Here is a 22,930-nt window from a genome sequence, read left to right as displayed (position 1 = left end):
GCTTCTATATAGTTCTTGACATCAGGAACACCATTTAATCCTCATGGCAGCCCTAGGAATTGGCTACTATGATTCCTGTTTTAGGATAGAGAAAATTAATGCTCAGAAAAGTTCATAACTTACCCAGAGTCACAGAGCTAATTGAGCGGGGCCTGGAGGCCATGCCTTCTTCAAAGTCCATTCTCTTTCCATGACATCATAGCATAGGCCAGGCTGCTGGTCCTCAGGGAGACAGGGAAGGGGGTGTTAAGGTTTGCTGTAAGATTGGCTGGTTTGCTGTAAGATTGGCTTTCTTCAAAAAGGCGTAGGGGTGTTCAGAGAATGCGCATAGGTTCCCGGATTCAGAAGTTGTCCTGCCTTCCCTGAGGCATCAGAAGTTGCTTTGTCCATGCAGAGTGAGAAGCTGCTGTTCACTGACCTGGGATTGACCACAAGGGAGGCTGGTAGCTCTGCTGTCATCTGGGCTCAGTCGCCTTGGTGCCTGCCTGGCCCTTACCCACACCTTGGCCTGGGCTGGAGGAGGGGAGAGTTAAATGGAGAGTTCTATGTTGTCTCTGTATCTTGCATGCAACTCTGGGGTGAAAGGGCCTTAAGGGTTTCTTATCAACAGAATAAGTTCTTATCAACATACCCATTTTCTGGTTCAGAAAACAGCCACTCAGGCTGTGCAGCCACACGGCAGAGGGTGCATGTGTGTGCCTCTGTGTGTGTGTGCATTTGGCAACTGGGGTGGGGCAAAAACTAACATTGGCAGCCCTGGGGATTAAGGGGAGGTTTGTAGCTTCTGAATTTTGGAAAAAGAGCCTCCTAGCTGTGGAACTCCTATGTAGTTCCACCTGCTGGCTTTACTTCTTCAGGGCTAAAGTGAAAGAAGTAATGCCATCTCCAAGCATAGGCCACCGTGGCCTGTGGGCCATGTTTGAGGTGGTGACCTTGGCGGTAACCTTCAGGGACTGTGAAGCCCAGGAGCAGCCCTGGTAGAAGTAGGCAGGCCGTCTTGGCCTCAGTTTACCACTCCCTAGCCTCCCTGTCCTGTCCTGCCGGCCCACTGTGATCTCTGGAGGTTTCCACTAGAAACCACCATCTGTTTGGGCCTAAGGGCTCTGTGGTCCTAATATGGCCCAGGGAGGATCCGTGTTGTGGATTGAACTGGGCTTTCCCCAAAAATGATATACTTAAGTCCTAAAGCCCAGGCTGGGCACAGTGAATCATGCCTATAACCCCAGCACTTTGGGAGACTAAAGTGGGAGGATCACTTGAGGCCGGGAGTTTGATACCAGCCTGGGCAACATAGAGAGACCCTGTTTCAACAGCAACAAAAAAATCAACTGGGCATGGTGGCACACACCTGTAGTCCTAGCTACTCAGGACACTGAGGTAGGAGGATGGCTTGAGCCTAGGAGTTTGAGCTTACAGTGAGCTATGGTCACACCACTGTACTCCAACCTGGGTGAGAGAGTGAGACCGTGTCTCAAAAAAGAAAAGTTCTAACCCCCAGTAGCTCAGAATGCAACTTTATTCGGAAGTATGGTAGTTGCAGGTGTCACTAAGATGAGGTCGCACTGGAGTAGGATGGCCTCCTAATTCAATATGACTGGTATTCTTATAAGAAGACAGAAGCACAAGGAGAATGCCACGTGACGATGGGCGCAGAGGCTGGAGTCATGCAGCTGCACACCGAGGAATTCAGCAAATCATCAGAAGCCAGAAAGAGGCAACACAGGACTCTCCTGCATATTTCAGAGCAGGCCTGGCCCAGCCAACGATTGATTTCAATCTAGCTTCCAGAACTGCGAGACAGTAATTTTCTGTTTAAGTCACCTGGTTCATGGTACTTGGTTCCAGTGGTCCTGGGTGCTGAGTCCTCGGCCCTCCATCCCAGCTCCTGGTTGTGGCTCCCTCCTGGGGAGAGGGGCTCCTACTGTGCTTTGTCTCCTTCATTTCCCTTTACAGTTGTCTCCTTCTATATATTTTCATAGGCCCCTCTTCCAAATCCTGGAAGCACATTTACTTTCCTCAAAGCGTCCCCTAGGAATAGGGATAGGGGCTATCATTGGAAGGAAAGGCTAGAAAGGGGAAAGGATCATTTGATTTTACAGATGGCAATGTCAATATCAAGAAATGCCTATTCTCTCAGAGAAACTACAGCTAGAACCTACAGATATTGCTCCTTAATCTGTTGCTGCCTCTTGTTGGCGAGATCCTTGTCCTCTTTAGTGATGACAGAATCCCTTGCCTCCTCTTGGCCCCTGTGATAAGGTCACAGGGGTTACCTGGAGTCTCATCTCCTCTGGAAGCTCCCCAGAGCTGCCTGCACCCTGAAGCCCTCCCTGCCTGCTCTGGTTGGCAACCATCTCTAGTTGAGCAAGCTTCCTAGGTCTGTGCCACAGCTAGGCCCCTGCTTTGGGCTGTTTCTGTTGTTAGTTATCTTTTCACAAGTGCGGCCCGTCTGCCCAGTGAGCCTGGGTTTCCCAGGTTTCTTGTCTAATTCATCCTCACCCTCGGGCTAGCACAGAGCACAAGGAAGCCCCCATGCTCCAGACATTGATGCTGTTGCCAGAGGAGATGGCACTAGCTGTCCAGGGAGGGCTGAACCCTTCCTTCCTGGAAGCCATGCTCCACCCAGAGTTTCACTTTTCCCTCCCTCCTTCCTCATCCAAACTGAGCACCTGGCCGGGTGCGGTGGCTCACACCTGTAATCCCAGCAATTTGGGAGGCAGAGGTGGAAAAATCGCTTGAGCCCAGGAGTTCGAGACCAGCCTGGGCAAAATGGTGAAACCCTTTTTAATTAGCCAGGTGCAGTGGTTGGCACCTGCAGTCCCAGCTACTCAGAAGACTGAGGTGGGAGGATTACTTGAGCCCAGGAGGTGGAGGTTGCAGAGAGCCACGATAGCGCCACTGCACTGCAGCCTGGGGGGCAGAGTGAAACCTTGCCTCAAAAAGAAAAAACAAGGCCGCATGCGGTGGCTCACGTCTGTAATCCCAGCACTTCGGGAGGCCGAGGCGGGTGGATCACGAGGTCAGAAGATCGAGACCATCCTGGCTAACACGGTGAAACCCCGTCTCTACTAAAAATACAAAAATTTAGCCGGGCGTGATGGTGGGTGCCTGTAATCGCAGCTACTTGGGAGGCTGAGGCAGGAGAATGGCGTGAACCCGGGAGGCGGAGCTTGCAGTGAGCCAGGACAGCGCCACTGCAGTCTGGCCTGGGTGAAAGAGTGAGACTCGGCCTCAAAAAAAAAAGAAAAAAGAAAAAACAAAACATAAAATTGAGCACCAGCTGAAGGCTGTGGAGGACAGTGGAATACCAAGGGCAGGGGTTGGTTTGGTTTGGCAGCAGCTGGTAATGAGCTGCCTTAAGGGAACTGTGGTCTGTGGAGAATTAACCACTGGGTCTAGTGGAACGTGGCTCTGTCTTTGGAATCTTATGGGTCTCCCCAGTCCCTGAACACGTCAGGCCTGCAGGCTGTTGCTTTTGGGTTTGGAGAAAGGCATGGGGGCTCTGACTTCATCTCTGCTGGCCTAAAAGCCCTGGGCTTGGCATTTCCAGGACCAGGAAGTATGAAGATGTGCTTCAGAGGTTTTGCTGCAGCCTGTGATTACATGGTCCGATGGAACAAAGTCTTTGGTGCTCAGACATGCTTCTTATAAAATCCCAGAACACTTCTCAGAGTCTTCTGCTACTTAGTGTTGCCCAGCTCAGCATGGTGATGTTTTCAGGGTGTGTGTGTGTGTGTGTGTGTGTGTGTGTGTGTGAGAGAGAGAGAGAGAGAGAGAGATGGAAATTGAGAGATTCAGATGCACAGATGGACATAGACTGCCTGTGCCAATAGGACAAGGAGCTAAAAGAGGAGGAGAGAGAACTTCCACCTCTCCCAGGTGCCTTCCCATTTGTGAGTTATGGCAGCTCTCATCACCGTGGAGTTGGGCGAGCTTTCAATCCTTCCTCCTTTTCCTTGTTGCCATTTCTTGGCATCCTCAGAGCATTCTTCATCGCTCAGAGCTCTACCAGAGCCACACAGGTGTGTCCCAGGGCCTGCGCCAGGAACAATGCTGCCCATTGTGGGTTCTGGCCTCAGTGCTCCCTTATCAAAGCCCTGGTATTTCTGGGCATTACAGGCAGAAGTTTGGCCTGCGCTTCCCTTTGTACCTTTCACCTTACTAAAGGGGAGGCTGTTTTTGTGCTGAGCAAGAGGTCTCCCACGGAGGACCCAGAAATGCATGTGGGTGCCTGCAGGTGGATGGGTGCATGCCCCAGGGAATTGACTTCATTCATTTCTGTCTCCAAGTGAGAGGAGGAGGAGGGAGGCCTAGAGAAGCGTGGGATCTGAAGGAGAGGATATTGGTGGGCTTCACTTTCGAGCACGAGGGAGATGAGCAATGAAGCTTCCAGACGCTGTTGCAGAAAGGTGGTCAGGCCATGGGTAGGAAGGTCGTGTGGTTCTGGGATCTCTGTGTGTCCCCACATTTGTCAGGGTGCTCCCCTGCAGACACTAGTGGCAAAACCCATGCAAGAAACATGGCGCAGGTGCTTATCTTTGCGGGAGTAAGGGAAGGGGCAGCTGGAGAGAGGGGGGTGTCATTCCAAAGCTCCCCAAAAGTGGGGAGAAAAGGAGCCATCATCCCTCTGCCAAGATAGAGTGTGCTGTGGTGGCTTTTAAAAATCGACACCAAATGTACTGAATTTTTGGAGCTTGTTAGAAGGAAGGAAAAGCATTTCAAGGTGCCTGAGCCCTTATCAACCAAAAGTGGCCCCCTAATCCCCAGGTATGCAATCAAGTCCAGGCTGTCACGACTCCTGCCACACCCGCCCACCCTAGCCCATCCTCATGACCTGCTTTCACAGTCCAGAAGGAAAATTTATGAGATTCCAGCACCTAGAAGGCTGGGCCTTCTGGCCGAGCTGAGGCACCTCTGGAACAGGTGACTCCAGCTGACCCGGCAGCTATCTGTGGGGACCACACCTCAGATCCGAGCATTTTGCCTGCGGATGGACTTGTGTTACTTTCTTCTGCTGCCACCTCTTCTTCACTACCCCCAACCCCCGCTCCCCTGCCCTTCCCTCGCCTTGCTGAGTCTCCTGCTGCCTTTGACTTCACCTCCCTTCTGCCAGGAGGCTCCAAAGAGAGCCCTTGAGAAAGCTAGAAAACACTAGCAGCCTTGGTGCTGCCACCAATGAGCTGTGTGTCATTGGGCACCTCACTTTTTCTCTCTGGCCTCAGTTTCCCCATCTCTAAGGTAGTCCCCAAGGCTCTTTTCAACTCTGCTCACTAAGTCTCTGGTTCCATGGAAGTGAACCTTGTCGATGGAATGTGCTTCCCCGGCTGAATCCCTGGATCTGGGATGTGGTCTGTGGGCTATTTCAGCTGCATTCAGAGTAGCATTCCCACATTCTAGCCTGGGCAGGTCAGAGAGAGGTAACAGCACTCCTGCTGATGATAATGCCTTTGTCTCTGGAAGCACTTTTAATTCTTCAAGATATGTGCTCCTTTATAACTAGAAGCAGGCAGGGCAGCTATGACCCATACAGGCTGAGTATCCTTTATCTGAAATGCTTGAGACCGGAAGTGTTTCTGATTTTGGACTTTTTTCGGATTTGAGAATACGTATACCAGTCAAGCATCCCAAATTTGAAAATCAAAAATCCGAATTGCTCCAGTGAGCACTTCCTTAGAGTGTCATGTCGATGCTCGAAGAGTTTCAGATTTTGGAGCATCTTGGAGATCTGATTTTCAGCTTGGGGATGCTTAACCTGTATTTTACAGATTGGCAACATAAGGCCCAGAAAAGTCAAGTCCTTCCCCAGGGATTTATGGCCGCTGGTGATTAATGTAAAGTGGTAGAAAGAGCACCAGTCTGGGAGGCAGAAGATCTGACCTCGAGAAAGTCACTCAGTCTCTAGGCCCCGATTTTCTATCTGTAAAATGGAAATAATAATGTTTGCAGAGTCACACAAAGTAATGCAGGTGAAAGCAGTTTGCAAACGTGTAGCGCACTTAACTTGCATCCTTCCTGGGGGCTCCGTGAGCAGGGCGGCATTCTCAGGCTGTCTCCCGCCCCACCACTTCTCTCCTGCACTGCTCTTCCCACTGGGAACTAATGCAATCTCCCAGATTATTTCTCTGGGTGAAAGTAGGGAGGAATCCTGCCTGTCCTCTAATCTCCCTTTTGTTCTTTACCTTCAGACTGTAAATTCACCTGTCACCCAGAATGCCGCAGCCTGATCCAGTTGGACTGCAGTCAGCAGGAGGGTTTATCCCGGGACAGACCCTCTCCAGAAAGCACCCTCACCCTGACCTTCAGCCAGGTAGGTAGCAAAGCTCGCGTACCAAGCTGGGAACAGCCTCTGCAGGTGCTCCGGGCTCCACTTTCTCTCCCAGGAGCTCTGATGAGCAGGAGATGGCATGAGGCCTCAGATTCCACATGCACTGGATGGAGTTCACAGACACCCTGTTCCAAGGGGATGAGGGAATGTGACACAGAGAACTCTGAAGATACTCAGAAGTCCCCTGTAGTTCTCCCCAAGTACAGAGCCTATTGTGGCTTAGGGCTCTGAGCCAGAGATGTGGGTATGGGTGAGCAATGAGGTGGCTTCCGGAGAAGCCTTCTGACGGTCCCTAAAGGCCTCATAGCCCTGGGACAGTGGGGATGCTGGGGCTGAGGCATCTCAAGCACATTGTCCAGCCAGGCCAGCCCAACCTTCAGAGGGGCTGGGCAAATGTTCTCTCCCTGTGTTAAAGAACCAGAAAATTGATGTCCAAAGCAGCTTTTGGTTCTGGGTTTTGTAAAGACACTTGAACTGCGATGTATCCGAACTTTGATTTCTAGGATTTAGAATGGAGACAGAGGAATGTGTTTATTGCTTCCTGCATTGAACAAGCATTTATTGAGTATCTACTGTGTACCAAGCATGGGTGAGAGTTGGGGTAATAAATGATACATCACAATTCTTGTCCTCAGATAGCTTACATTCTGGCAGGAGAGGCAGAATGCCAACAAATAGCATACACTGTGATGCATGTTGCAATAAAAGTATGAACCAAGTATTTGGATATATAGTGCAATTGTTTCTGCTTGAAGAAATCAGGGAAGGCTTCCCAGAGGAGGTGATGTTTGATTTAAGCCTTAATGTGTGAGTTGAAGGTTGCGAGTCAGGGAAGTAAGAATATCGTCCTTTAATTCATTTAACAAATAAGTTTCGAGTGTTCACCATGTGCCAGGCCCAGGAATGCTGAGGACTTAATGATGAAAATAACAGACATGGTTTCTACACATCCAGTGCTTACAGTAGGGTAAGGGAGAGAGACTTTAAACAAATATATCCTGTGTCTCTGATGGGAAATCTCAAGGTGCTCTGAGAAACTATATTGGGGGACCCAGGTGCTGGATGGGGGACTCACGAGCAGCCCCCGCCCTCCAGAGTAGCCATCACATGCTTTTTCTGGAATACAATCAACAATGTTCAAATGCCTAATTCACCATGGGTGTTACCAGCCCCCCAGCTGTTCCCTCATGCCTTTCTCTCTCCCTGGAAAAAGAATTATTAGAAAGCAAGAATGATATATGTTTTTATAAGGGTGATGCTGGATTGGTTCTAAAATGCATATTTTAAAACTCTGCACATCTCTCCACAGACGCTGGAATAGTAGCTATTTCTGGTGTAGCCTGAATGTAACCAGGCCTCTTGGAAGGGCCTTGCCCTTAGCAGGAACCTGTCCATCCAGGATGGGGCACAGGGAAAGGAGGGGAGGCACATCTAGCCCCCAAAAGCGCTGATGGGCAATGCAGATGTTTCCTGAAGGTTTTCCTCAGAAGATAGAGGGAGGAGGTTACATAGTACACCATATAGCAACATTTCCTAAAAATCTTATTGAAACAACCTTTTCTGGTCTCAATTTGCTTTTCTCTTTGGGAGCTTCCAAGTGTCTCTTCTTTCTGATCTCCTCAGCCCTGCCCATACCCCACCCTGGAGCCCAGCTGCCCCCATTATTTCCTGGGTCTCCTCTTTGGGTCTGTTTCTATTCCTTCCTCTAGAGCAGCAGGTCTCAAAAGGCGGCAACTTTACTAACCCCCTAGGACATTTGTCTGGAGACATTTTTGGTTGTCACAACTTAGGGGATGCTACTGACTTCTAGAAGAGGCCAGGAATGCTGCTAGCCGGCCTGTATTGCATAGAACAGCCTCCCACAACAAAGAATTATCTGACCTCAAATGTCAATTGGGCCAAGACTGAGAAACCCTGCCCTAGAGTGGGCTAGCCAGCTCCCAAGTGTGGCAGGCAAAAAGGCCCAGGGAAGACCTGGAGTTGGCTGGATTCATTGTCTCATCCTCTAAATGTCAGCAGTGAAGAGATGCTTTCAAGTCTGAGTTTTTGGAAACAGAGTGACCCCCTTTCCTCTGTTGGAGAGAGGGGTCAACCTTGGAACCCTCTGGCAAGTGAAATCAGGGCTTGTCTAGAGCAGAAACACCACTGAAACATTGCAGAGGAAGGAGCCAAGAACCCCGCGTGGGAGCTGAACAGCCCCCAGTGGGCAAACAGCCTGGCATGGGGTTTGCTCCTGGGCTGGCCGGATCAGGCTGCTGCTGTATTTGCCTTGGACAGGCCTGACTGCATGCTTCAGCAGAACTGGGGCAGGACCCAGCCCTCTATCAATAAAACCTGGGCCCTGCTCCAGGCCCACTTGCCTCTTCTAAAAAGCCTGTTTGTGCTCATTTCCGCCTTGGCTTGATTTTCTGTCACATCTCAAGATGGAGCTTTCTTTCACCTTGACATCATCACCTGGGCTGAGCTAACTTCATGTGCTAGTGCTGTTTTCTTGGGGGATTTAAGGGAGCAGAGGCTCAGATCTGAGCTCAGCTACTCCGGGTATATATGGCTTAGGGGGTCTCATCTCGGTGGCATTTCTCCTCTCTGATCTTTTTTTTTTTTTTTTTCCTGAAACAGAGTCTCACTCTGTTGCCTAGGCTGGAGTGCAGTGGCATGATCTCAGCTCACTGCAACCTCCACCTCCTGGGTTCAAGCAATTCTGCCTCACTCAGCCTTCTGAGTAGCTGAGATTACAAGTGTGCTCCACCATGCCCAGCTAATTTTTGTATTTTCAGTAGAGATGGGGTTTCACCATGTTGGCCAGGCTGGTCTCAAACTCCTGACCTCAAATGATCCACCCGCCTTGGCCTCTCAAAGTGCTGGGATTACAGGTGTGAGCCACCACACCCAGCCCTCTCTGCTCTTTAAGGAAAAGAAAATCATTTATTTTCCTCCATCCAGAGAGAACCATTCTTTATTAACATTTTTATATGTTCTTCCTGAACATTCATACATTTTTCAAAACATGATTGAGATCACCCTGTAGCTAAGTATTTGGCCTCAACATTTTAAAAGCAACAATCCCAAGATTCTAACTGTCTTGTCTCTGCCATGCCACAGGGAGGCAGCTGGGGAGGAAGGAGGGACAGGTGTGGAAGCTGGCAGGGATGAGCTCAGAATCTCCAAAGGCAAACTCAAAAGGCCATCGGAAACAGGCATCAGAAACAGAGAAAGACCACTGGGAGCTGCCCGTGCTTTTGTCAACCACAGAAACGAGGGTTTCAGAGTCTCTCCTTAAAGATCTCTGAGGTCTCTGATGTCTGACTTTTCCTTGGGCACCCATGCATGACCAAGCAAATCTCCTTCAAGTCTACCCTAGACCCCTTTTTCAGTTTAAGCCTCATTTGCTAAGGAACATCATCGCTATTGGCTAAAGACCACAATCAGTTACCCAAACAGCTGCAGTTCTTTTATTTAGGATTACATCCCAAAGAATTTATACTTCTGGTGGTCTTAAAGGTGCTCTTATCATGTCACCCCTGGGAGGAAAAAAGCCCTCTGTGGCTCCTGGTGCCCTCACGATGAAGTGAGGCCTCTAATGGCTTGGTTCAGTCCTTTCGCTGCCTATGGAGAAGCTGGCCCCAAGAGAAGAAGTGTTTGTCCTTGCCCACCACTGGATTCTCATTATCACCCGTTGCAGCCCAGGGCAACCCCGGAAGCTCTGTCCCTTTGGCCTTGGGTGCCACTTTTCTTGGTACATGGAATGCACAGATTGCAAGAGAGCATCATGAGCACTACCCCTTCCACTCCAATCCCTTGCAGCCAGTGCTCAAATCTTACACCAGCAGGCCCAGAGTCCTACCCCTTCCCCTTGACCCTCCAGAGTCCCTGGTATGGTTTGGATGTGTGGCCCCTCCAAATCTCATGTTGAAATGTGGCCTCCAATGTTGGAGGTGGGACTGGTGGGAGGTGTTTGGGTCATGGGGGTGGATCTCTCATGAATGGCTTGGTGCTGTCCTTGCAATAATGAATGAGCTCTCACTCTATTTGTTCACACAAGAGCTGGTTGTTTAAGACAACCCTAGCATCTCTCTCTTGCTGTCTCTCTCGAATGTGACACGCCTGCTCCCCCTTCCCCTTCTACCATGAGTAAAAGCTTCCTGAGGCCTCCCCAGAAGCCAAGCAGATGCTGGTGTAATGCTTGTACAGCCTGAAGAACCCCTAGCCAAATAAAACTTTTTTCTTTATAAATTACCCAGCCTCAGGTATTCCTATATAGCAACACAAAATGGACTAAGACAGTCCCTGGGCAGCAACCTCGGAAACCAGGCTCCCAGGCCCTCAGCTGCAAAGGCCAGCCCCTCCCATGGCCGTTCCCAGACCACACTCAGGCACTTTCCCCACTCAGGACTCAGGCCCTGCTCATGTTCCACCTATCTACTATTTACTTAACGTTTCTCTTTAAATAGACTTATTTTATTAAATTTAAATAAACTCATGTTAAAGGAAATTTTAAAATACCCTTGAATCACTGGTTTGATGTACTTAGGAATTTTTTCTCAGCACACATTAAATGAATACTTATAATTTCTTTTAATATGTGTCTAAGGACTGCCTCAGATTTACTCCACAAATACTTATTAAGCCAGGCACTAGCCAGGCACAGTGGCTCACACCTTTAATGTCAGCACTTTGTGAGGCCAAGGCAGGAGGATTGCTTGAGCCCAGGAGTTTGAGACCAGCTTGGGCAACATAGCAAGGCCTTGTCTCTACTAAAAATTAAAAACATTGGCCAGCTGTGGTGGTGTGAACCTGTAGTGCTACCTACTTGGGAGGCTGAGGTAGGAGGACAGCTTGAACTAGGGAGAAGGAGGCTACAGTGAGCTATGATCATGCCACTATACTCCCATCTGGGCGGCAGAGTGAGATCTTGACTAAAAAAAAAAAAAAATCCAGGCACTGTTCTAAAGTCCTTTCAGGTGTCATTTGTGGGAGATGCTGCCCTATAGAGGCCACTCTCTTTGGCCATCTGATGCCTGGACTACCAGGCCACTGGGTCCAGGGAGTGCCTAAGGGGCAGTGTGAGCAGTGGAGAGAGCTCCTGGGATGCTGAGAAGGAATTGCCAGCTGTTCTTTACCAATACCAAGGTGCTCTTCCAAAGGAGACTTGGATCTGTATATACTGATTCAGAATTGTGCAACATGAACGCAGATCCCTCCACAGTACACACAGGACCAGGCCATTTGTATTTTGCATGTATATATACGTGTGTGTGTGTGTGTGTGTGTGTGTGTGTGTGTGTAAATGCAGAACGAGGGCCTGGTAGTGCTCAGCTAACTACTGAAAGAGATTTCACCCTGGGAGGGGGTGGATGTTGAAAGGGGTAGAGTGAGGCTCTCACCTTTTGCCCTTTGTTTCTGTGTTGTTTGAATAGCCAAATGCTTTTCATATGTTCCTAATGTCATTTTTTATTTTTTTTTATATGGAGTCCTGCTCTGTTGCTAGGCTGGAGTACAGTGGTGCAATCTCTGCTCACTGCAACCTCCGTCTCCCGGGTTCAAGCAATTCTCCTGCCTCAGCCTGCTGAGTAGCTGGGATTACAGGCACACACCAGCATGCCAGGCTAATTTTTGTATTTTAAGTAGAAACAGGGTTTCACCATGTTGGCCAGGCTGGTATCGATCTCCTGACCTCGTGATCCACCTGCCTCGGCCTCCCATAGTGCTGGGATTACAGGTGTGAGCCACCGCACCTGGCCCTAATGTCATATTTTTAAAAGGCAGTAAATGTTTTCTTAAAACACAGACCCTTGGCCTGGGTGACTGAATAGCTAGGTTCTAATCCAGATTGTGTAGACAAAATACTTACGTATGAGCCAGGACAAGCCTCTTAGTTTCTTTGAGTCTCAGGTTTCTCCTCTGAGAAATGGGACCCTGAGGAGGTTCCAGCGAGAAGAGGTGTGTGAAAGCATGAGTGGACAAAAGCATGAGTATTCTAGGTGACAGTCCTGGGCCATCTCTGGTACCTCTAAGAGTCTTAGTAGATTTTTTAACTTTGTTACTCCTGTGATGAAAACCCTCAGTGGCTTCCCATTGCCCTCAAAATGAGTCTAAAACTGGCTTAGCACACACAACCTTTATGGTCTGGCTCTGCCAACTCTCCAAAACACCAGAAAGTAGGGTTATTGCCCTGGATATAAAACCAGGACTCTCTGGCTTTGTGGTTTGGGTGGACATTTTTTGCTATAAGGTTTATGACTATCGTTGAGGTCCCAAGTCACTGTTCCACCCTGTGGATGAGTCCCTGTCCCCACTCACCAAAGGGGCAGATGGCTTCCAGGCCTCCAGGATAGATCAGCCCGGCCAGCCAGCATTTCAGCCCTGCAGGTCCCTGCTGCCTTTCTGCCTACACCCCCTACCCCAAACACTGTCAAGCCTTAGCAGGGCCCCTGCTGCAGTCACCCCTCAGCCCCTGCAGCAGAGTAGTGACTCCACTGGCTTGGAGTTCTGTGTTTCCTGGCTCCCAGTCCTTTGCTCCCTCCTGCAGACGTGCCACTGTCTGCATTAACCCGGTCTCTACCTTTCCAGACCCTTGAGAAAAAAAAGGCTCCTGTGGCCAGTCCTGCCTTGTCCCTCAGCCCAACAGCCACGTGTTGAACCCAGGATGACCACATGGGGGAGCCAGAGAGCAAGAAGAAATGCGCCTAAAAGGGCAGGTGCTGGGGGTGGGGGGATGTGTCCTTGCCTGAGGCCCCGGGCTCCCTAACACACTTGATAGACCTACCTGCACACCTCTCAGGAGGTGCAGGGTCTTGGGTCTCTTCTGAAAGCTTCAACACATGTTAATTAAACTGTGACTGATAACAACAGTAGCTGACATTTGTTGAGGCATACCTGTGTTCTGTCTACTCATTTCATTTATTATTGAAAGAAGTGTTGAAATCTCCAACTATAATTGTGGATTTGTCTATTTCTCTTTACGTTAATATGCCTATATTTTGAAGCTCCATTATTAGGTGCATAAACTTTTAGGAATTTCTTGTATTTTTTTTTTTTTTTTTAACAGACAGGGTCTCACTCTTTCACCCAGGCTGGAGTGTAGTGGTGCTCATTATAACCTTGAACTCCTGGGCTCAAGTGATCCTCCAGCCTCAGCCTCCCAAGTAGCTGGTACTACAGGTGTGTGCCACCATGGCTGAATATTTTTTGAATTTTTTGTAGAGATGGGGTCTTGCTCTGTTGCCCAGGCTGGTCTTGAACCCCTGGCCTCAAGTGATCCTCCTACCTTGGCCTCCTAAAGTGCTAGGATCACAGGCATAAGCCACCACATGGGATATTTTTAGCATTATTATGTCTTCTTAGTTAACTGACTTGTGTATCATTATGAACTGACCTTCTTTATCCCTGTTAACATTCTCTACTATGAAACCTACCTTGTCCGATATTAACATAGTTACTGCAGCTTTCTTTTAATTACCATTAGCATGGCATGCCCTAATCCACCCTTTCATTTTTAGGCTATGTGTCTCTTTATATTTAAAGATCATTTCTTTAAATGATCTTTAAAGTAATGATCTTGGCAGCAAATAGTTGGATCTTGTTTTTTTTTTTTTTAAACCAATCTGCTCATCTCTACCCTTTGAGTATTTAGATCATTTGCATTTACTGTGATTATTGATACAGCTAGATTTTTTTTTTTTTTTGGATACAGTCTTGCTGTGTTGCCCAGGCTGGAGTACAGTGGCATGATCTTGGCTCACGATATAGCTAGATTTTAAGTCTATCTTCTTACTACTTTTTTCTTTTCTTTCTTTTTCTATTTTTTTTTTTTTTGAGACAGGATCTCATTTGGTCGCCTAGGATGGAGTGCAGTGACACAATCATGGCTCACTGCAGCTTCAACCTCCCCAGGCTCAGGTGATCCTCCACCTCAGCCTCTCAAGGAACTGGGACTACACATGCGCCACCATGCCTGGCTGACTGTTTTGTATTTTTTGTTGAGATGGGGTTTTGCCATGTTGCCCAGCCTGGTCTCAAGTGATCAGGGGCTCAAGTGGTCCTCCCGCCTCAGCCTCCAAAAGTGATGGGATTATGGGCATGAGCTACCACACCCAGCTGGCTATTGGTTTTCTATGAGTATTCTATCTGTTCTTGGTTCGCTTTTTCTTTTTTTTCTTGCCTTCTTTTGGATTAATTGAATATACTTTATGATTGCATTTTCTCCCATTTGTTGCCTACAAGCTTTAACCCTTTGTTTTGTCATTTTAGTGGTTGTCTTAGCGTTTACAGTATATAAATGATCCTTAATTTATGGGATTACATCCCAATAAACACACTGAAAGTTGAAAATATCTTAAGTAGAAATGCATTTAATACACCTAACCTACCAAACATCATGGCTTACCCTGGCCTATCTTAAATGTGATCAGAACACTTACATTAGCCTACAATTGGGCAAAATCATCTAACACCAAACCTATTTTCTTACAACGTTTTGAATACCTCGTGTAATTTATTGGACGCTGAACTGAATTATGGTTTCTATCAAATGTGCATCTCTTTAGCACCATCTTAAAGTTGAAAAATCATAAGTAGGACCACTGTAAGGAGGGAACCATCTGACATCTTTAGCTTATCACAGTCTACCTGTCAAATGATACTATGCCCCTTCATGTATAGTATAAAACCCTGGCCAGGCACAGTGGCTCACACCTGTAATCCTAGCAATTTGGGAGGCCGAGGTAGGAGGATCATTTGAGCCCAGGAGTTCGAGACCAGCCTGGGCAACATAGTGAGACCCTGTCTCTATTTTATATTAAAAAAATTTTTAAAAAAAGAAAAGAAAAAAACAAAAATAGTAGTATCCTTCCATTTCTCATCTACAGACCTTTGTACCATTCTTGTCCTGTATTTTATTTTCACATATACTACAAGCCAGGGGTCCCAGACCCCAGGGTCACACACGTGGCCTTTTAGGAACCAGATTGCACAGCAGGAGGTGAACAGTTGGAGAGCAAGCCAAGCTTCATCTGTATTTACAGCCACTCCCCATGGCTTACTTTATAGCCTGAGCTCTGCCTCCTTTCAGATCAGCGGCAGCATTAGCTTCTTGGAGAAGCCTGAATCCTACTGTGAATTGCGCATGTGAGGGATCTAGGTTGCGCGCTCCTTATGAGAATCTAATGGCTGATGATCTGTCACTGTCTCCCATCACCCCCAGATGGGACCATCTAGTTGCAGGAAAACAAGCTCAGGCCTCCCACTGATTCTACATGATGGTGAGTTGTATAATTATTTCATTATATATTGCAATGTAATAATAATACAAATAAAGTGCACCATAAATGTAATGCACCTGAGTCATCCCCAAACCACCAGCCCCACCCTGGTCCATGGAAAAATTGTCTTCCACAAAACCAGTCCCTAGTGCCAAAAGGGCTGGGGACCGCTGCTATAAGCCCCTTACAGTATTGTTACTATTTTATTTAAATGGCCAATTATAATTTAAAGAGATTTAAATGACAAGAAATTGTTTATTCACTTGGTTACCATTTCTGGTACTTTTTTTTTCTTCTGGTAGATCCAGGTTTCCATCTGGTATCATTTTCTTTCTGTCTGAAGGACTTTCTTTAACATTTCTTGTATTTGTGGGTGTGCTGATGATGAGTTTTTTCAACTTTCCATGTCTGAAAAAGTTCTAATTTCACCTTCCTTTTTGAGAGATTTTTACAGGATAGAAATTGCTAGGTTGGCACTTTTTTTCTTTCATTATTTTAAAGATGTTGCTGCACTACCTCCTGACTTGCGTTATTTCTAACAATAAATTTACTGGTATCTTTATCTCTGCTCCTCTGTATATAACATATTCTTTTTTATTTTTATCGCTATGTATTAGTCTGTTTTGTGTTACTATGAAGGTATACCTGAGACTGGGCAATGTATAAAGAACAGAGTTTATTTGACCCACGGTTCTGCAGACTGTACAAGCATGGCACCAACATCTGTTTGGCTTCTGATCAGGACCTCAGGAAGCCTTTACTCATGGCGGAAGGTGAAGGGAGAGCAGGCACGTCACATGGTGAGAGAGGGAGCCAGAGAGAGAGGAGGAGGTGCCAAGCTCCTTTGAACAACCAGCTCTCACATGAAGGAACAATGCGAGATGCTCATTACCGTGGGGAGGGCACCAAGACATTCATAAGGGATCTGCCCCCTCGACCTAAACACCTCCCACCAGGCCCCACCTCTAACATGAGGGGTCAGATTTCAACATGCGATTTGGAGGGGACAGATATCCAAACTGTATCACACTGTTTTTGAGCAATTGATTACAATGTGCCTTTTGTACTTGTCTTTATGTTTCTTGTACTGGGTGTTCATTGAGTTTGTTGGATCTGTGGATTTATAGTTTTCATGAAAATTGGAAAAATTGGGGGCATTATTTCTTCAAATATTTTTATACCCCCCTACTCTGAGGATACCACTTACATGTATATTAGACTGCTTGAATTTGTTCCACAGCTTACTTCTCTGTTCATTTAAAAAATTCTCTTTTCTTTCTGTGGTTCATTTTGTTTTGTTTTGTTTTGGAGTGCAATGGTGCGTTCTCGGCTCACTGCAACCTCTGTCTCCTGGGTCCAAGCGATTCTCCTGCCTTGGCCCCCCAAGTAGCTGGGATTACAGGTGCCTGCCAACACTCCCAGCTAATTTTTGTATTTTTAGTAGAGACGGGGTTTCACCATGTTGGCCAGGCTGGTCTCGAACTCCTGACCTCAGGTGATCCACCCACCTCGGCCTCTCAAAGTGCTGGGATTACAGATGTGAGCCATCGTGCCTGGCCTGTGCTTCATTTTGAATCATTGCTATTGCTGTGTCTTCAAGTTTGCTAATCTTTTCTTCTGCAAAGTCTAATCTGCCATTAATTCCCATCTAGTATATTTCCCATCAAAGGCATTGTAAATTCCAACTCTAGTAGTTTGATGTGGATTTTTTTTATATTTTCCATTTCTCCTACTTAACTTTTTGAATAAATAGCATATACTTATTCAGACATTTCTCTGGGCTCCTCACAACCTATCCCCTTCTACCCTAGAAGAAATGGGCTGCCTGAGACACCAGAATTAGTGTCTTTGAACAATGCTAATATCTGTGTCAGTCGTGGTTAGTAGTCGAGACAGAGTCTCACTAAGTTGCCCAGGCTGGTCTCGAACTCCTGGCCTCAAGTGATCCTCCCACCTTAGGCTCCCAAAGTCCTGGGATTACAAGCATTAGCCACTGCACCCAGCCCTGTGGAAATATTCCTGAGTTTTGTTCTAGGACCCAGTTAAATTACTTAGAAGCGGTTCGATCCTTTTTAAGATTTTAAGATCCTCTTTAAGATTTGTCAGGATTGGAACAGTCCTCAGTCTAGGGCTAATTATTTCCCACCGCTAAGGTAAGACTCTCTGCGTACTCTACCCAGTGCCTAATAAATCATGAGGTTTTCTGGTATGGCTTGTAGGAACAGGCACTATTCCTGCCCTGTATGAGGGCAGACACTGTTACCTGTACTCCTTTTGGGTGGTTCTTTCTCTAGCCTTGGGTCATTTCTTCCCATGCACACACTGATCAGTAAGCACACAGGTGAATACTATAGGGGCCTTTCTGCAGTTCTCTCTCTGTGCAGCTGTCTCCATTCAGTTACTCTGTCCTGTGAATTTGGGCTGCCTTTTTCTCCCTAGACTCTGAGCAGCATCTCCTCAGCTTCAGGGGATTTTCCAGGCTCCACCTTAGTACCTGCTCTGCACCACGTCTGGGAGTAAACTGGGAGTAAATCTAGGGATCAACTCATTTGTTTCCTGTGTCTCAGGGATTGCTATTCCTGGTTACCTTATAGCCAGTATTTTAAAAACCACTGTTTCATTAGTTGTATCAATTTTTTTGGTTGTTTTAATCAGGAGGATATATCTGAATCCTATTCTGTCATCTTTGCCAGAAGCAGAACTCCCCCAGGCACTGTTCTAATCCTGATTTGTATTAGTTCATTTAATACCCAGCCTTACGCATTGGGTAAATGCCTTGAGGGCAGGGATCCTATCGTTTGCCATTTAGTCTCCCTCATAATGCACTGGGCCTTGCACATAGTAGGTGCTCAAGAAGTCCTTCATTTTATTAGATTTTGAACTTGGATTCGTGGAGGTTTTTTGCATTCAGAATGCTGGTTCTCCCACTTACTATGACACTAGGAAAGTACATAACCTCTCTTAGCTATTACATGGGGACACCAGTGTGGTTGTTGTGGCAACGGTATAAAAGCACTTGTAAACTCCATGGAGCATGAACCTTGTTTGTTTACCAGTGTGTTCCCAGCACCTACCACAAGGAATATATATAATAGGACTGGCAAATAACATAGTTTCCCTTGCCCCCATGGTGTTTGAGAGCCTTCAGCCCAGCAGGCTGCCTGCCCTCTGTAGACACATTATCCTCAAGATAGCTATGGGTGTGAACAATGCCGCTCTCATCATCTTAAAGTACGGTAACGCTCCAAAATGGGAATTTTATGCTGTGCCCTGAGCACAGTCACAAATCTATGTGCCCGCCCTGGTACCCAGTCCTAAGGCTGCCGACAGCCCCTTTCTGCCATCTTGGAGCAAGTTTAGCGCTCCCAGCTCTAAAATCTGGCTTTCTATAGCTTAATAACTTTATGATCTAGCAATCAATTGATATTGACAGCATCTTTTGTTATTCCGTGGCCACCAGAAATGAGAGGAGACTCACCACCTTTAGTTGATATGGCAGGAATGTCACAAAAGTCAGAAACTAGGGTCCCACATCTAATCTTTCCTGGTAGATGTGAGGGTAGGGAGCAGAATACATTAGACCCCACCTAGTCCCTCAATCAGTATTTCCTTAGCTTCCAAACCCCAAATTTGGCACTGATTTCTTCTATTCTGACTCCTTCCCTTGATAAGAAACTAATGGCTGCTCCCAGGGGATTCTAGAGGTGCCAGATGCACACCAGCCCACCTATATCTGCCAAGAGAAGGAGCCAGTCCCCCGCTCCCTCCACGTTACCCTGAGCAGGACATCCTTCATCCTTACCCTGACTAGGTCATCCCATCTGGGACAGCCTTCTCCATGGCTCCTTCACAGACTCCTGCCACACTTTAGAAGCCAGAAGTGCTGGCCAAAGCTGTCAGTGATTCATCTGCACTGGACAGCTGCCCTCACGGGAGCCTCTCCAAGGCCTATCTGACCAGCCCCAGATGGGCCAGCCCACGCCAATGTATTTCTGATTAGGCAGAATGGAAATGCTTTCCAAAAAGGAGGCACCTGAAGTCCTGGCCATGAGGAGGGACACAGCTCTGGTGCATATTTCTCTAGAAATCCTTAAACCCTGGAGATATTTCTCTGGGCTCCTCACAGCCTATCCCCTTTTACCCTAGAAGCAGTGGGCTTCCTGAGATGACCCCCAGCTGGGCTACGCTAGCCCTGAGGCGAGAGGCAGCAAGACCCCCCTTGCTAGATGTAGCAGTGCAATAGTTGTTCACATCTCACCCTGGTGACCATGCTGCCCGTGATGTTGGAGGACTGGCCCTGCCCAGAGAGGGGCACATCAGGGAGACAGCTGTTGATCAGAAACATCTTTTGTCACTCTCTATTCTCACTAGGGAGGAAAATTAGAAGACAGAGCCCCTGGGCCTGACTCAGACCCTGACATGAGTTCTTGAGGGTGTGGACAACTGGGGTAACTCAGCTATCTTCAGTAGGTTCAGTGTCAAGGCCTATCGAAGCTGTTAGCCTGGCAGCCAATCAGAAGTGTGGTGTGAGTTAGCACTGCTGAGAAAGTGACTGTAGGGTGAGTCTAACCTAAATGGTGTGCCGCCACTCACCTCTTACAACAGGAAGTCATCTGGTGAGACACCGAGCTCTCTGCTGTACACAGCCATTGAACGCTGAAAATTGCTACCCTAGGGATGGCTGGCAGCATCTTAAGATTCAACCCAGATAGGACATCTGGTTAAGGATGCTTCTCAGAGTCAGATGGAAGGTGTGGGAGGTATGGATGATATTGGGGAATATGTGTCAGGAAGTGGGGAGGACACAGGAGGAGGATTTTGACATCAGAGGAGAGAATAGCAAGAGCTAAGCCACAAAAGGGAAGGGTGGCTTCTGGGAATGTGAATCGAATTTTGTGCGGGCGTGCACCGTGAAGGGTCTTGAAGGACCTGCTCAAGAGTTTGGAATAGGCGGCGGGAGTCGGTGGAGAAAGGACAATTGTAACGGAAAGTTACAGGGGCTCTGGGTTTGAATCTGATTCTACCATTTACTTGCTTGGGCAAGTTTACTCTGAACCTCAGTTCATTCATCTGCAAAATACCTTCTTGCAGGGTTCTGAGGATTAAGTGAGATAATGAAATGTGTAACTTTCATTCAGTAACTTTAGTAGACCGTTTTATTCAATGTTGTTCTCACTAGACTGTATATTACTAGAAGGTAAGGACTATGTCTTATTCATGCCCAAACTCAAACACCCAGTCTAGTGCTTGCCTGAAGAAAGTGCTCAGTAAGGCCAGGTACAGTGGCTCACGCCTGTAATCCCAGCACTTTGGGAGGCCGAGGCCAGCATATCACAAAGTCAGGAGATTGAGACCATCCTGGATAACACGGTGAAACCCCGTTTCTACTAAAATACAAAAAATTAGCCAGGCATGGTGGCGGGTGCCTGTAGTCCCAGCTACTCAGGAGGCAGAGGCAGGAGAATGGCGTGAACCCGGGAGGCGGAGCTTGCAGTGAGGCGAGATCACGCCACTGCACTCCAGCCTGGGTGACAGAGCGAGACACTGTCAAAAAACAAAAAAAAAGGGGCTCAGTAAATATTTGCTAAATGAATGAAAGAATAAGTAGAACCTGATACATAGTAATTATTCAATAATTTGTTGTTGAAATCTGAATGGAAGTTGTTATGGTACCACGATCAGATCTTCATCTCAGAAGGGTAACTGTGGCAATAAAAAGGTAGGGGGTTTGGAGGAGGCAGAGATAGGAATACGGGGAACTCTTGGAAGGCTTTGCACTAATCTCTGTTAATGGCACTCATCGAGATAGGAACTACTAAGGGAGGAAAAGAAGGAGCAGGTAGGGGACAAGGCAGGGAATAACAAACTCAATCTTGACTCCGTTGAGAGTGAAACTCCAGTAGGAAGGGCTGGGTACTCAGCCCACCTGGAGATACCTGGGAGAGAAAGAATTATGAGACCTTAGTCTGTTAGGTGTGGTTGATACCACTGGCATAGGTGAGATTTAACCCCCAAGGAGAGCAGGGGTACATAAAGGGAGAAGAGAAGACCCCAGGAAGCTGAAAGGAAGACAGGGCATAGGCAGATGGAGAAAGTGGTTCCTAACTTGTTTGTAATGGACTATAATTTCAGGCATGTGGTTATTATGAGAGTAATCACAGAGGTAAACCATGAGGCTGCAGAGTATAGAGTTCAAGGACTTGGGTTCTAAAGTCAGACCCAGTGGGATTGATATTTGGCTCCACCGTTAACTAGCAGTGTGGATATGTGCAAGTTACTTAACTTGCCTTAACCTCCTTTTGCTTTCTGTAAAATATAGATAACAACTGTAGCTTCCTCATAGGTTGTAGGGCTTAAATGAAATTATGAACAAATTATTAGTACAATGCCTGCACATACTAGCTAACGGTGATTTCAAAATGTTTCAGGGGTGGGGTGGCACCTTGCCCTGATTTTCAGCCTCTCTATATGCCACTACATCTGAGCATAAGGTCATAAGGCCCTAAATCTGATCTCCACCGCTGCTACCCTTCAGTTGGATAGTTGAGGAAACCTGATGTCCATGGTTGCTCAAGATACCACATCAAGCTGGTGTTGGAGCTGGGACTAGAATACAAGCTCCTGACGTCCAGGCCTGTATCACAGCTTTTCTGTTACATGCAGAACTACAGGGTGGATCTTACAGGAGGATCTGGCCACATGACAGGATTGCATTTGAGAAAGGAAAAAAAGCTTAAAATAATGTCTTTCATCATCTGACGCTTTGAGTTAGGAAAGTGGCCCATTCATCATTTCAATGGGGCTTTCTGAACCCCAGCACGGTGCCATGGATTTAGGGCTCTGGCTGCTACAGCTTTAGATCCAGCCTCCTCTTCCTAAGTCCAGGGACAAGAACAGCCAGTTCCCATCCTTTGTACGATTGCATCTCAGGGCCTTAAAGGCTCTTGCTCAGACTCTTCCATGCCCCCTCCCTGTTACCCTGACCAAGCTATCACTATTATTGATTATTCACAGGGAAGAGGTTCAGAGGTTCAGACAGGGCCATTAGATGCTGCAGGGAGTCCTGTCTTCCTTCCTTTGAGACCCCGGGGCTTCAGTCTGGATTTTTCCTCCTGGAGGCTGGCCAACTTTGGTATATTATATATGATCTTTGTATATTTCTTCTAGTCCTAAAGTCCCTGCCAGCACAGTCTGTTTTGCTGACTTCTTACACATGGCTTTCTTCCAAACCTAGATTCACTGACAGCTGGGACAGGGTAGGGAAAGAGACATTAACTAGAAGTCAAGAGGCTTTGAAAGTAATGAGCTGTGATGGAACAAGTTACTTCCCTCAGTTTCTTTATCT

General features: G+C 47.3%; 1 protein-coding gene across 1 annotated transcript in view; it reads left to right on the top strand.

Annotated features, from left to right (window-relative positions):
• The window catches only part of RASSF5 (Ras association domain family member 5), an 81,364-nt gene that overhangs the window by 23,841 nt on the left and 34,593 nt on the right, over positions 1-22,930 (top strand). The window contains exon 2 of the mRNA XM_012506769.2: positions 6,186-6,307. Within this exon, the coding sequence (XP_012362223.2) occupies positions 6,186-6,307 (122 nt within the window). The remainder of the gene's footprint in view (positions 1-6,185; positions 6,308-22,930) is intronic.

The sequence above is a fragment of the Nomascus leucogenys genome, chromosome 5, assembly GCF_006542625.1.
Source record: "Nomascus leucogenys isolate Asia chromosome 5, Asia_NLE_v1, whole genome shotgun sequence".
Classification (NCBI taxonomy): Eukaryota; Metazoa; Chordata; class Mammalia; order Primates; family Hylobatidae; genus Nomascus; species Nomascus leucogenys.
The sequence above is the reverse complement of the archived record's forward strand: the minus strand, read 5'-3'. Positions and strand labels throughout refer to the sequence as shown.